Raw genomic sequence first — 15398 nt, 5'->3', positions numbered from 1 at the left:
TTTTTTTTTTTTTTTGCAACAAGTTTTCTTAGGCTGGCACATCGAGGAGTACTGAGTAGTTTTCTTTGGAGTCTTTTCTCACCCATTTAGTCATTCATTCAACATTTGTGGCTCTATAGAGGGCTTTAAGAGGGACACAAGACCGATCAGTACAGAGGTGGCCCCTGGCTTAAGGCTGCTGGGGTTGCATCTGATTACTTATTAATTGAGTTATAGTGATAGTGATCACATGACTGTTTTATTAATTTAATTAGGTTTTTGAGATGGTCTAAGTATGTAGTCCTGGATGACCTGGAAGTCACTATGTAGTCCAGGATGGCCTTGAATTTACCGAGATCCACCTCCCTTTGCCTCCCAAGTGCTGGAATTCAAGGCGTGCACCACCTGGCCCAGTCAGCGGACTGTTTTAATAGTGTTTGAGCTCCCTGGTTGACCCGAAACTTTTGACTTTCTAGCAATTCTGGGTGTACAGGGCTGTGGCGAGGACACGGCTAGAGACTACCCCTCTTCTGGCCTATAGACAGCGGCGAATCACCCAAAACACTGCCTGAAGCAAGATACCCAAAAGCGTTTTGTGCGGTAGGCATTGCCCTTTCCCCACCTACTCCCTATTGGGCTTTCCTGTACCGAGAGGCGAGGTTGCGCTATAGCGGTCTGCGCCTGCGCAGGCCGGAGAGTAGTAGGGGCATGCGCAGGCGCAGACCATTTAGGACCGGAAGTTGAGGCGTCCGTGCTTTTTCGGAGGTAAGGGGCGGGGCGTGTGTGCGGGGTGGCTGCGTGGCTGTGGTGCCTGCTGCAGGATGTGTTTGGGGCTGGTTCCGAGCGAGCCGGGGAGTTAAGAGAACCCCAATATAATGAGGGAAAGTGCCAGGACCTAGGGAGCTCTGGCAGTGCGCGATTCTTAGTTAGAAGGTGGAGGGCCAGGAGGCCCGGAACTGAAATGAGTGGCGGCACTGAGGGACCAAGGGTCTGGGAAGGGGAGAGAAAAGGGGACCAGGGTGATGGGGTGACTCCAAGAGAGGCACACAAGGGCGCCAGGAACAGATTGGCAAGAAAGCCTGGATGGTGGTGGAAAATGTAGTTTGAAACAGAACCTTAAAGGTTGGAGGTGATACCAGAGTCGTGCTGAAAAACCGGTGAAAGGAGGAAATGCACCCCAAATTTGCATTCCTCGTACTGCTTATTTAGCTTAGCAAAACAGAGTGGAAATAATCTTTTTTAAGATTTTTATTTATTTATTTTATGTATATGAGTACACTGTAGCTATTGTGAGCCTTCATCTGGTTGTTGGAATTGACTTTTAGGACCTCCGCTTGCTCTGGTCAACCCTGATGCTCTTGTAGGCCCTGCCTCAAAGATTGATTTATTATTATAAATAAGTACACTATAGCTGTCTTAAAATGCACTAGAAGAGGGTGTCAGGTGGTTTTATAGGTGGTTGTGAGTCACCACGTGGTTCCTGGGATCTGAACTCAGGACCTTTGGAAGAGAAGCCAGTGCTCTTACCGGCTGAGCCATCTCACCAGCCCGGAAATAATGTAGCCGGCGGTGGTGGCGCACACCTTTAATCCCAGCACTTGGGAGGCAGAGGCAGGCGGATTTCTGAGTTTGAAGCCAGCCTGGTCTACAGTGTGAGTTCCAGGACAGCCAGGGCTACACAGAGAAACCCTGTCTTGAAAAAAAAAATGTTTTGAGAAAGTGAACATATATATATGTATACATATGTGATTGAGACTACACTTCAGGAACTGGACTCCACTCCCACAGTTGCCTGTTGTCAGGTAAAGGAAGAGATCATTGGTAGATAGATAAAAATATTGACTGGAGAACTGTAAATGTAAATAGAAGGCCAGGAGCTAGGTGTGGAATCTGAGCACTGGAGGCTGAAGCAGGAGGATTGTGAGTTAAAGGCCAACCCAGACTACATAGGATGACTCTTGTCTCCAAAAGTAAATAAATCTGAGAAAAAGTAGAAACAAAATGGAAAAGGTGGAAAAAGTCAAATGGAGTTCTGAGGAAGAGAGAAGAGAGGGGTGGGAGAGGGGAGGGAGAGGGAGAGGTGTTGGGAAGACGGCCCAGTAAACCATAATTGGACATAAAGGTGCTTACCTGCAATCCCAGCACTTGGGTGATGGAGACTGGGTGGTGAGTTCAAGGTCATCCTTACCTGTGTGGAGAGTTCAAGGTTAGGCTGAACTACATGAGCCCCATCTCAAACAAAACCCAAATCAAGTGAAGGAATGCTTGAGGGAACAGACTCCTTGGCAGCCGTGGATGGTGATGTTGGGCTTAGCGTGAGTAGGCCTTTTGTTTTGTTTTGTTTTGAGACAGGGTTTCTCTGTGTAGCCCTGGCTGTCCTGGAACTCACTCTGTAGACTAGGCTGGCCTCGAACTCAGAAATCTGTCTGCCTCTGCCTCCCAAGTGCTGGGATTAAAGGCGTGCACCACCACCGCCCCGCATGAGTAGGCATTTTTGTTGCCTAAAAGGAGCTCTCTCCTTTTTACTGTCCCTACCTTTCCCTGAGGATCGCTGGCTCCATCTTGTAGCAGCTTTCCAAGGCCTGGTCCTCATTCCCTTCTAGAATAGAGTTCTCTGAGTCCTGTCATTGCCAAGCTTCAGTCTGTACTCAAGTGTTGTGCTCTGCAGTGCCTGCTGTGTCTGTGGGAATCACCCCACTGCTTCCCAAGGCCTTCCTCACTGGACACTCAAAGGCAGCTCTAACCACTCTTAGGAGAGGACCAAGTCCCTCCCACCCCTGTGACTGAATAAACCAAACCTCTGGGCTCTGTCATGATGGCCCTTGAGAGAATGAAGGCTGAGGTGGGCTTGCTAATGCCATCTGGAGGTAATTCGTGGCCTTTGTGTTATTTTTCCCCCAGGTTGGATGCTCTTGTGCCTTTGCTGTTTCCCATGTGTTGGAATCTCTTCTTGTTGGGAGAAAGCATTGAACCTGAGTAATAGTTCAATTACTGCTTGGCCTCTTTGCCAGTGTTTTTGATATTTGATGATACTGACCCCATTTTATAGATGAAGAAAACCACTTCAGATAAATTTATTTGCTCGTGGTAAATGGTCAGATTCAATCCTGATGACCTGCTTGTCTCCAGGTTCTTTACCAAGGAAGTGTGTGAGCCCTCTTAAAATCATAACCAGCTCCCACACATTGTATTTATTCGTGTGTGTATGTGTAGGGTGAGAAAACTTGAGGGAGTCAGCTCTTTCCTCCCATATGGGTTCCAAGACCGAAACTCTTGTTTACAAGACTTGGTGACAAATGGCCTTGTTCACTGAGCCATCTCACTGTCCTGATTGATCCTTTTAAGAAAGAAGAATGAGGGGCTGGAGAGATGGCTCAGTAGTTAAGAGCGTGGGCTACTCTTCCAGAGGATCGGGGTTCAATTCCCAGTGCCCACATGGTGGCTCACAACCACTCGGGAGTCTAGTTCCAGGGGGATCTGACACCTTCTTCTGGACCCCAAGGGCGTCAGGCATCAATGTGGTATATACACATACATGCAGGCAACACACATACACAGAATAAGATACGCCTTTAAAAAAGAAAGGAAGAATGAGGAACTTCCCTCTAGAAAACTGCACTCAGCTCTATGATCTTCATTATGGTTTTTCTTCAGCTGACAGACAAGATTCTGACTTCAAGCAGAATGACTCAGTGGTGGAGCACTTGTGTGTCATACTTGAGGGATTAGGCTCCATCTCAACACTGTAGGGAAGTGAAGGCATTTTCTTACCCAGCCAAGAAGTGGAGGGTTGACAGGAACTAATCCTTGAATACTGCTGGTATTGTCAGGCATCTCCCATGCCCCCTCACAGTGGCCATCCCTGGGTGTACCCATGGTGTCCACAGGCAGGGTTTTGTCTAAGGTACACATCTAGGAAGGACTCATGCCCAGAGCTGCTCTGAATGGTTTCAGGTTTAACCCAGCTTGTCTAGTTAGATAAAAACAGAGGGCTTTTCTCTCCTAGCGACCAGGTGTACGTTTCAGAGTAGGGACCTGACTGGGTCTTATGTCCATTCCTCAGACCAAAAAGAATCCCATGGCTGGCCAGGCCTTTGTTGTTTGCTTAAACCATGAGAGCCATGTGTATGGGATGAGGTCTTCTCCGAAGGATGATGGAAACTTACCAGGCAAAGGATGGCGTGTGCCAGGCAGGCAAAACCAATCCCTAGTACCATAGATACATTCCATTCAATTTCCAGGGACTCCATTCAGTATTGTGAAGCCCGATGGACCCCAGATGAAAAGCCTGTTTCCTATTGTCATTTCTGTCTTCCTTCTTACAAGATTCTCCTGTTGATTGACCATGTGACCGACATGTAGTAGCATTTACAACCTCCTCCTCCTCCTAGTCAAGTTCTTGAAGAATAACAGGCTTTTAACTGATGTTCTAAAAGTGAATGGATATCTTCTCTCTTTTCTTCTCCAAACATCCAGGACCCGGAAGTCCAGAATGAACCCATGTCCCTTCCAGAGATCACTGCGGGAGTCATGAAGTGTCTTGAGAGTCTCCACCTACCCACCAGGCCCCTGGCTACCCACCCTGCCACCCACAGTGCCCCTGTACAAGGAAAGGGGAGGTCACTCTTCGAAGAGAACACAGTTCCTGTGGGCGGGAGTTAGGTGAGCATACTTAGTAGTCTAAGTGATCAGAACGGAGACAATTTCTGAGACAGCACTTTGATAGGGACCATGCCTCCTCCCAGGACAAGGGAGGGGAGGGACCATCGAGACCGAGACCACCATCGAGCTCCCAGGGAGGAAGAGGCCCCGGAGAAATGGGACTGGAATTGTCCAGAGACTCGTTGCCTCTTGGAAGATGTATTCTTCCGCGATGAGGATTATATCCGTCGTGGTTCAGAGGAGTGTCAGAAGTTCTGGGCTTTCTTTGAACGGCTGCAGAGATTCCAGCACCTTAAGACCTCCCAGAAGGAGGAGAAGGACCCCGGTCGTCCCAAACATGGCATCACTGCTTTAGCTGACCTACCTCGCACTTATGACCCACGCTACCGCATCAACCTCTCCATTCTCAGCCCAGACACTTGGAGTCGTCATGGGCCTGGCAGGGGACTGCCCCCCGAGAGAGTGTCCGAGTTTCGACGTGCATTGCTTCACTACCTAGACTTCCAGCAGAAGCAAGCTTTTGGGAGGCTCGCCAAACTGCAGCGCGAGCGTTCTGCGCTTCCCATTGCCCAGTATGGGAACCGCATCCTGCAGACTCTCAAGGAACACCAGGTGGTGGTGGTGGCTGGGGACACAGGCTGCGGCAAGTCCACTCAGGTGCCCCAGTACTTACTGGCTGCCGGCTTCAGTCACGTGGCATGCACTCAGCCCCGGAGAATCGCCTGCATCTCACTGGCCAAGCGCGTTGGCTTCGAGAGCCTCAGTCAGTATGGCTCCCAGGTGGGCAGCACACCAGGTTCCCAGGTTTTCCCCGCTGTGGGATGAGTTGATAGTCCTCGTGGCAGTATACATATAAGTTAACGCTTAGGCGCTGAGCCAGAGATAATTCTTCTAGAACATCTCTCTACAGATAAACTGGTACCATGTCCAAATGATAAGAGGCAGCTAGCATCAACCAGTATTGCACCTTAGCAGCTAGACAGATGGAAGCATCCGGCATGCTTAGCCATCTTATTTCCTAGCAGCCATTAAAGATAGGTTTGTTGTTGTTGTGTGTGTGTGTCACGGGACTGCATCCCTAGCCTGTTACTGTCCTCTAAGCTCTAGAATGCTTGGATTTAATTTTCAGGCAGGGTCTCACTATGTCGATCAGGCTAGCCGTGAATTCACAGAGATCTGCCAGCCTCTGCCTCCAAAATGCTAGGATTAAAGGCATGCGGCACCACACCTGGCAGCCTCTAGGATTCTAATCCTGTCCCTACCACTTAAATTTTCTGCTGTTTATAATGTAACTCCCTTCAGCTTTTTCTCCTATCTGCCTTCTCCTTGTTCTTCCTATGGTTCTTCACTATGGTACATTGTGAGTCTTGTTTTGAGAATTTTTGCCTACTTCTGGGCTATGAAAAAGTACCTCTGTTGGGCAGTGGTAGTGCATGCCTTTAATGCCAGCACTAGGGAGGCAGAGGCTGGCAGATCTCTGTGAATTTGAGGTCAGCCTGTTCTACAGAGCGAGTTCCAGGACAGCCAAGGCTACACAGAGAAACCCTGTCTCAAAAAAACCACTCCCCTCCTCAAAGAACTGCATTTAAAGCCAGAGTTCATCAAGAAGGTGTATGTGGGGGTATGAGTGTATTGTGTGTGTATATGGGAGCATGAGGATGTGTGTGTGTGTATTTGTGTGTGTGTGGTACAGATATGTGTGTGAGGTATGGTTGTGTGTATGTGAGGGCATCAGTGTGTGTATGGGGAAGATGTGGTCTAGTGTGAGGTCAGGGTTAAGTAATATTTCTCAGTATTGTTTCAGCTGTTACCTGGGATAAGTAGCTATGTCTCTTCATGTGGAGTCAAGATAGGGCGGTGGGGTGAGTGTCACATGAGCTATGCACTCACAGCATTCAGGAAGTGCATAATAAAGACTCAAAGAAGGGGGCAATCATAACTTAGGATTCCTGTCCTTTGCTCTGATATCAGGAACTGCACCAGACATGGCGAGAGCATAGCCACATATAGTCTCATGCATCCAGTCTCTAGGGCGCCTTATGTGCCCAGCAGAACTGTGACTCCAGTGTGGCCAGCAGCCATGGCTCTGCCTCAGACTTGCATGTAGGACAGGGAGGAGCACTGGTGCCTGCACTCCTTGTTGTGTTCTCTCCTGACCCGCTGCTTTCCTTCCTCCCACCTCAGGTTGGCTACCAGATCCGTTTTGAAAGCACTCGGTCGGCAGCCACCAAGATTGTGTTCCTGACAGTGGGGCTGCTCCTACGCCAGATCCAACGTGAGCCCAGCCTGCCCCAATACCAGGTCCTGATTGTGGATGAGGTCCACGAGCGACACCTGCACAATGACTTCCTGCTGGGCGTCCTGCAGCGCCTGCTGCCCCAGCGGCCTGACCTCAAGGTCATCCTCATGTCGGCCACCATCAACATCTCTCTCTTCTCTAGCTACTTCAGCCATGCTCCGGTGGTACAAGTGCCTGGGAGGCTCTTCCCCATCACGGTGAGCACGGCGCACGGCTGTGGCCTCCCTAGACTCGGTCTCTCACTGTCTCCGCAGCTGACAGCCCCTCGTGTGAAAGCATCTGGTCCCTCAACATTCTAACCCATTAGGGCCTACCAAGGGAAAAGCATATTTCCTTTTAGGAACTACAGCTCTTCCAGATGGAAAGACGGCTCTATTCTACGTAGTCTTTCAGGGCCTCAGGCTTCTCCTCACAGCTCTACCATCTTGCAGGGCAGGGCTCTCCTGGGCTGCAGGCTTGAAGTTTTGGGCTGGATGGTCTGTCATCATAGAACCTTTAATTGAATCCCTTTCTCTGCGTACATGTCAGGTGTGTCCTCCTGCCCCATTCCCTGTTGGCGTATCCAGATGTTGCCTTGTGTAGTGAGGCTCTGTCCTTGTTGGTGTAGTCAAGCGCTCAGGCAGGACCTCAATGTTGCTGGTGGTCTGGGTTCGCATGCCTGTGTGGATGTTTCCTAAGGAGTACTGGGCCGGGCCCTCTCTGGCTCAGCTCTTCTTGTTCAGGGCACCATTCCCTAAGAGCATACATGCTATTCAGTTAACGCACCTTTGTAGTCGCACCTTTGTAGTCGGCACCTGGATTTAAAAACCTCTAGCACTGCCAGCACCCAGAAGCCTTTGTGTCACCTCACTTTTTTTTTTTTTTGATTTCTCTATCTCCTCTAAAAGTTACTCGCCTTAAGTGTGCCACCTACCAACCAGTTCCCCCACCCCACCCCCACGCCCCTGTGAGCCCGTAGCCCTGCCTGCTTGCTGCTCCAGAGTGATAGCATGTGGCTGCACTCTGCTCTCTCACAGGTAGTCTACCAGCCACAGGAGGCAGAGCAGACAGCATCCAAGTCAGAGAAGCTGGACCCACGGCCCTTCCTGAGGGTGCTGGAGGCCATCGACAATAAGTATCCCCCTGAAGAGCGGGGGGACCTCCTTGTCTTCCTTAGTGGCATGGCAGAGATCAGCACGGTGCTAGACGCTGCCCAGGCTTATGCCAGCCTCACCCAGCGCTGGGTGGTGCTGCCACTGCACAGTGCCCTCTCTGTGGCTGACCAGGACAAGGTAGGTACTGAATTCAGCTTGCAAAGCAGGGCAGGTGGGAGTCTCTAGGCCAGGAAGCAAGTGTAGCTACGCTGGCCGTGTCCCCCAGTTCCAGGTCAGTGGGCTTCTATGGGGGTCACATGGCCATCAGATGGCCAAGTAGCCTGTAAACCCAGGATATTTGGCCCTGGGAATCTTAGCCAGGAGTCGGCAGATTTTCTGTGAGAGGCCAGAGGGAGATGCTTTCAGGTTTGTAGACCACAGGTGCTCTCACTGAATTCAGTGAAATTTTATTTACAGAGCCATACAACAGGCTGGGTGTCATCATAGCTGTTGCTCTTAACCGTTATACTTAGCTGTTTCCAAGCACCAAGCCGGGGGCCTGGGTGATAGGAGTCAGGGCACATTGGACTGACAAATGGGTGGGGCTTTGTCCTGAGCACACCGAGGGAGCATATAGGGTTAGGATGTGTTCATGTTTGACTTGAACCAGGAGGCCATAGAACAGCTCTGTGGGCGGAGGGTAGAGACAGAGGGCCTGGACTAGGGAAGGCCCCAGGACTTAGGGTGGCTGAGTTCAAGGGATGCTTTAAGAAATGTTCAGGGGCCCCGAGGAGCTGAGGGAGTGAGGCCTGGGATTGCTCAGGCAATGTGTAGGTGAGCTAGGCACCCAGGAAGGAGTGGAGGCTGTATTAGGCCATGGGTAAAGTATGCCTGGAACACCCAGGAGGTCGCTGAAACAAGCAGGTCTGTCAGGGCCGAGTTAGCTTCTGGCGTGACCTCCTGCCTTGCCCCAGGTGTTCGACATGGCTCCAGCTGGAGTACGGAAGTGCATCCTGTCTACCAACATTGCTGAGACCTCAGTCACCATCGACGGCATCCGCTTCGTGGTGGATTCTGGTGAGGATGACATTCTGCCCACGCTCTACCACCACAAGGGCCAGGGAGAAGCATAGGCATAGACAGAGATGTGGCCACAGAGCCCTAGACCCCTGTAGGGAGGCAGTGGCACTGAGCTCTGGAGCCCAGGCAACACCTCAGCATCCCCCAGACATTCCAGAGGCTTCCATCTGTCCCAGGGCCTTGTGCTTACTGATCTCCTGCTGAGCTCTAACCTTTTCTAGATATAGCTTTGCCCCAGCGTTCTCAGGGCGTCCGGTACCCACCCCTGCTTCCACAGTTGAGGGGCAGGACCAGCATTAGATTTTAAATCCCTGGCTGTTTCTTTTTTGTGTTCCCAACCGGAAGATTCACTGGTACATCAGCCTGGCATAGTTACTAAGATGTGTCAGGGTCATCGACACTTTTGTAAGATGGAGATGGTAACAACACCGTCCTCAGGTTGCCAGGAAGGGTGAACTGGTTCTCTTGGGTGTGAGGGCACCTGGTACATTGTGAATGCCGAAGAGCCTTAGGACTTAGTGATAGCATGGCAGGTAAAACATCCTATAATATGTATCACAAAGACATTGTTTAACTGCCATTAGTTAGGCATGGTATGCTCTTGACTTTGAGGCAGTAGAATGAGGCAAAGATAGTGGAGTGCTATGTGGCTGTGCACCTGGTCCTGGGAGACCAACGCCTTTGCTTGTGGCTGTCTTCCCAGCATCAGTGACTATGCCTGTGCCTGGGCACAGTAGCTGCTTACTTAATCAGAGTGTGTGTGATGACTGCTACATCCAAAGGAGCAAAGATCAGGGAAAAAAAGGTAAAAAAAAAAGGGGGGTGTATATGTTAGCAAGCCTCATCGCTTCTGCAGAGATGTGCCTGGCTCATGGCTTCAGGGGCTTTGGGCCTGTGGTACAAAGTGTGAGTGTGCCACAGCATGACAGCTCACTCAGGGCCAGGAAGAAGAAGCGGGTGGAGCCAGAGCAGGGTGAAGCCCTCCTGTCCCCTTCACATCACAGTGATTCGAAGCCCTCTCCCCTCCCCCATCTGAAAGGTTGGGGTGCAGCATATGCTGGCACTCTTGATCCACGCTCTGGAAGTCAGCAGAATGTTGAGACAGGCCTAGAATATTCTCTCAGAAGCTGTGGTGCAGAGTAGCCTGTGTGGGGTTGAACAGGTGTGTCCGGCAGGGCTTGGAGCCGCTGGGCATGCTCATGCTCCCCCTCCTCAGAACCCGCTCCTATCCTCTCTCCACCCAGGAAAAGTGAAGGAGATGAGCTATGACCCACAGGCCAAACTACAGCGGCTGCAGGAATTCTGGATCAGCCAGGCCAGCGCTGAGCAGCGCAAGGGCCGAGCGGGCCGCACAGGTCCCGGCGTCTGCTACCGCCTCTATGCTGAGTCTGACTACGACGCCTTTGCTCCGTACCCAGTCCCGGAAATTCGCAGGGTGGCCCTGGATGCTCTGGTGCTTCAGGTGAGGCCTCCTGACCTCGCTTCCGGAGAGGAGTCCGGAGGGGTTCGGACCCAGCCGGGGCTGACCACACTCAGGTCCAGGGGCACAGCCAGGGCTTTGGCTGCTGGAAGCAGAGCTTTTGACACTGGATTTCTTAAGACTTTTAAACCATGACCTTTGTCTCGTAGTGTAGCTTTTGGTTTTGTGTCTGTGACAGAGGTCCTCATAGAGTGGCCAACAGTTCTCATTCTGAGTAGATCTCTGTGTATACCTGGCTGGTCTGGAACTTGCTACATAGCCTAGGCTTGCCTTTGTGTGTGTGTGTGTGTGTGTGTGTGTGTGTGTGTGTGTGTGTGTGTGTAGGGAATGGGGGGTAGTTTGAGGCAAGGTTTCTGTACTCTGTACCCCTGGCTGTCCTAGAACTCAGAGAGATCTGCCTTCCTCTGCCTCCTGAATGCTGGGATTAAAGGAGTGTGGGACCATACCCAGCTCCTCTAGGCTGGCCTCTGACTGGAAGCCTCTGTCTGAGATGAGGCATGCATTGCTTCTCCTCACAAGAACTTTCATGGGAGGAGAATCTGGAGTGAGAGGAGCCAGGTGTGGAACCCTGAAACAGAACCCAGCAGTGCTCAGTTGGCTGCCTTGTCACCTTTTGGAAGGCTGGGGCTCCTGTGAGCATCTGTCATCCAAGCACAGTCGGGACTGTGTAGCAAGGGTGCAGAGTTTCCTGTCAGGACTGAGACCAAAGCTTAGCTAGAGAGCCTCGCATGAGTACAGCGCTTAGCTCCATCCCCAACACTGTGCAAAGCCAGCATGGCGGCCACACTTGGCCCAGCACACTGGAGGTAGAGACCGAAGGGTCGGGTTGATTTCAGGCTCCATAGTGAGCTGAGGTCAGGCTGACCCACCTAAGTGGAAGTGTGGAGAGAGTTGGCAGTGTAGCTCAGACATAGGACCCTGGTTCATTGTCAAAGATTGAAAAGAAAAGAAGAGAGGAAGCAAGGGAGGCGGCTACCCGTGCCTGCCGAGGGTCCCACACAGCCCCCCAGGGGTGCCTGGGACAGATCCTCTGACCCACTGGTGACTTACGCCCCTACCAGTTAAGATGAGAGCGGCCTACCAGGAGTGAGGGTACATGCCTGGGATCCCGGCACCCAGGAGGCTGAATCAGGAGGATGTAGAATTTGAGGCCTATCTGGGCTATACAAAGAGCCTGTCACTAGATCTCAAAATACAACCGCAGAAGCACCGGCCTGAGCAATGTGGGAAATCCAAAGCAAAAACACACTTCACTTTTGCTTTCTTTTTAAATTTTTCCCCCTAACTTTTCAGTGTGTGTTTGTATGTGTGTGACAGATGGAGGAAGTACATGTGTGTGTGAGAAAGCATGTGTGTATATTATGTGTGTGTATGTATGTATGTGTGTGTTTGCATGTTTGTGTGTATATGTGTATATGTATATTGTGTGTGTATGTATGTATGTATATGTATGTATATATGTATATATGTGTATGTACATGTGTATGTATATTGTGTGTGTGTGTATGTGTATATGTGTTTGTGTGTATATGTATGTGTGTATGTTTGTGTGTATATGTATGTGTGTATGTATGTGTGTGTATATTGTGTGTGTATGTATGTGTGCTCATGTGTGTATGTGTTGAGGCAGGATCTCACTCTATAGCACAGGCTGGCCTTGAACTCATAATTCTCCTGCTTTGGCCTCTTGAGTATTGGGGTGACATGCTTTACCCATGGGATATCCTTTTCAACAGCATCAGGGGACAGGGTAGAAGGTGAGATGGCAGGTGGCCAGGTAGACGGCCTGACCTCCAAGCCGCAGATAGTGCAGGCAGGCTCTCTGAACTCTCTTGTCACTGGAGAGGTATTTGTTCTGGATGCTGAGACGAGCCTGGTGATGGGGGTGTCTCATTACATTCTCCCGGAACAGACGTACCTCCTGGGCCCCTAGATGGATGGAAAGTCTTTAGTCTACAAGTAAGAAAAGCACAGTCACGTGTCACAGGCTTGCTACTGTTGCCCCAGAGGTGGCATACCCAGCCAAGGGGCTATCCAAGGATTTTTGTGCTGTGGTGGACTGGTCCAGGCAGTACAGCCTTGGTAGCTCCAGGCTTCTCCCCAGCTTCCCACACCCAGAGAGGGTGTCAAGGGCACTCCAGTTTCAGTGTGCCTTGTCCCAGGGAAGTTTTCAGATAAGCCCAGTGCAGTCACACTGGAGGCTCACTGGAAGTCAGTTGCTCTAATGGGTTGAGGAATTGCTGTTCATCCAAGTAGAATTTTGAGGGAGACAGACCTCGACATTGCAGATATTTTGGGGTCTGATGAATCTGATGCCCTGTAGTCCGTGTACCACAGTGGCTCATGTGTTCCCTGAGGATATTTGCCTGTCATTTCAGATGAAGAGTATGAGTGTGGGGGACCCACGTACCTTCCCCTTCATCGAGCCCCCTCCACCTGCCAGTGTGGAAACTGCTATCCTCTACCTCCAAGACCAGGGGGCCCTGGACAGCTCAGAGGCCCTCACTCCCATCGGGTCCCTGCTGGCCCAGCTGCCTGTAGACGTTGTGATTGGTAAGGATCCCTTTCAGCAGAACTCACAGACCTGCTCATCCTGAGTGACTTGTAGGCCAGTCTGGGCCTTTCCAGGACATTCGCAGACCAGGAAAGTGAGTGGCATGCACAGGGGTGTGATGGCATAGGTGTGACAGGGACTGAGAGCCAGCTGGGGTAGGGTGGGGTGGGGCTTGGGGAGGAGAGTGTGCGAGCCAGCAGGAGATGGACAGGAGGTATAGGGAGGGCCAGGCCCTACCATCACCTCTCAGGAAGCTGACAGCTGTATAGAGACAGGAGATGTGGAGATGTGGTACAAGCAGTGTGGGCAGAATGGGGAGAGCATTCCCATATAAACTAGACATACTATGTATAACTTTAGACTTAGCAAAGGGAGATGAGAGAGTCCATTTTTTGGTAATTAATTTTGCCTAAAGAAACACACTCAAAGCTGGGTGGTGGTGGTGCATACCTTTAATCCCAGCACTTGGGAGGCAGAGGCAGGCAGATTTCTGAGTTCGAGGCCAGCCTGGTCTACAGAGTGAGTTCCAGGACAGCCAGGGCTACACAGAGAAACCCTGTCTCGAAAAACCAAAAAGAAAAAAAAGAAACACACTCAAAACATTTCACGACATCCAATTGGTGTAAAATTATCACGATATTTGTGTTGTTTCTTCATGTAAGTCTTGGAAGTCCAGTGTGCATTTTGTATTTCAGCATACATGTTTGGATCAGCCACATCCAAGTGCTTAGTGGCCATGCATGGCTAGTGGCTGCCATATTGGACAGATGTGACAGAAAGGCATGCCAGGCCGAGGGACTAGTCAGTGCAGAGGCCTTGTGGTGGGAACCCTCCAGTGTGATTGAGGAAGACTATGTGACTGGCAGAGGAAGAGGCAGATGAGGTCAGGGGACGAGGGGACCTTGGAAGGGTAAGTAAGAAAGATAAACAGACTTCCGTCTCCAGTCTTGCTTCTGGAAGTCACTTCCAAGGCTGCCTTCATACCTTGTGTGGTCTTTGTGACTTCCACCAGGGTGTATTGCAGCCAGGGGCAGAAGGCAGAAGGTGATGGTGCAGCCCATCAACCTCATCTTCAGATAGTTGTATGAGCAAGTGACTGTGGGGTAGAGGGTTGTGCTATTGGCTTTGATAAGTACATGAAGCTGGTTTAGATGACACAGAAGAGATTCATTCTAGAACAAAGTCAAGAAAACAGCTGGGTCAGATCATGCTAAGAGGAGGTAACACTACCCTGCTCCAGGGTGTTTCCAACTGGAAATGGTCGAGCATGGGAGAAGCTGAGAGGGCAGTGCAGGGTTTGTTAGGTGACAATAAATGCTGTGAGACTGACGAGAGAGAGAGAGAGAGAGAGAGAGAGAGAGAGAGAGAGAGAGAGAGAGAGAGAGAGAGAGAAGAAAAACAGGAAACAGCCCGTCAGGCAGGTCAGTGTCCAGCCCCAGCGTACACGTGTGCTGACAAGTACTCACGTGTACGTGAGAACTGAACACGTCCACTCTGGAGCCCTCTTCCTTCCTCTCCATTCTCATTCCAGCCATCCCTGCCTAGCAGTCTACAACACCCAATTGTATGTATGTAGTCAAGAAACCAAAAACATAGAAAGCCCCAACACTGTGAGCTTTGTATCTGTCACTGCACTGGAGCTAAGCTTCTCTGCCGCCTAACACTGAGACTCTTCCCTGCAGTTCCTCATGCTATCATGGGTACAGCCCCCAACAATAACATTATAGCCATTGCCACGTCATGACTGTAATTTTGCCACTCTTTTGAACTATAATGTAAGTCTTTTACATGCAGGACATCTGATACGCAACCCCTGTGAAAGGGTTATTCAGCCCCCAATGGGCTTGTGTCCCACAGGTTGAGAGCCGCTGCACTGGAGGCCCGCTGGTCAGTGTGACACAGTAAACTGCTCCTTCCAGTGGCTTCTGTGTGCCCACAATAGTGTTAGCCCCAACCCCATCGTTAGATGCCCTGAGCCAGGAGTATTGGAGAAGCCAGTAGGACAGCAAAGAGCCAAACCCCACTCTCACGGAACTCACCCATGCATGGGGGGAGGGCAGGTCTACTCCTGGGGAGGGGCAGCACACTGTCCATGAGGGCACCAGGTGGCAATGGGGCTAAACTGGCACTCAAGCAGAGGCCTGAGGGCAGGCAGGGACAGTGCTGCCTCTGGCTTGGGGTCAGTGAGAAGCTTTGGGTGAAAGACTGGAGTGTTTAAGGAGAACTCTATTTTGTGTGTGTGTGTGTGTGCGTGTGTGCGTGTGTGTGTGT

The 15398-nt window shown here is 50.9% G+C and overlaps 1 protein-coding gene across 3 annotated transcripts in view; it reads left to right on the top strand.

Moving 5' to 3' along the window:
• Positions 1–15398, top strand: part of Dhx34 (DExH-box helicase 34) — a 28045-nt gene that overhangs the window by 1449 nt on the left and 11198 nt on the right. The window contains exons 1-7 of one of the 3 annotated variants that reach the window (XM_031385418.1): positions 670–744; positions 4456–5421; positions 6826–7137; positions 7957–8211; positions 8988–9090; positions 10338–10555; positions 12952–13126. In XM_031385418.1, the coding sequence (XP_031241278.1) occupies positions 4711–5421; positions 6826–7137; positions 7957–8211; positions 8988–9090; positions 10338–10555; positions 12952–13126 (1774 nt within the window). In that variant the 5' untranslated portion in view covers positions 670–744; positions 4456–4710. Of the gene's footprint in view, positions 1–669; positions 745–1657; positions 1782–4455; positions 5422–6825; positions 7138–7956; positions 8212–8987; positions 9091–10337; positions 10556–12951; positions 13127–15398 lie in introns of those variants that run through there. The other 2 variants (XM_031385419.1, XM_031385420.1) reach the window with 2 other exon arrangements.

The sequence above is a fragment of the Mastomys coucha genome, unplaced genomic scaffold (genome assembly GCF_008632895.1).
Source record: "Mastomys coucha isolate ucsf_1 unplaced genomic scaffold, UCSF_Mcou_1 pScaffold21, whole genome shotgun sequence".
NCBI classification, from domain to species: domain Eukaryota; kingdom Metazoa; phylum Chordata; class Mammalia; order Rodentia; family Muridae; genus Mastomys; species Mastomys coucha.
This window is presented reverse-complemented; position numbering and strand designations above follow the sequence as displayed.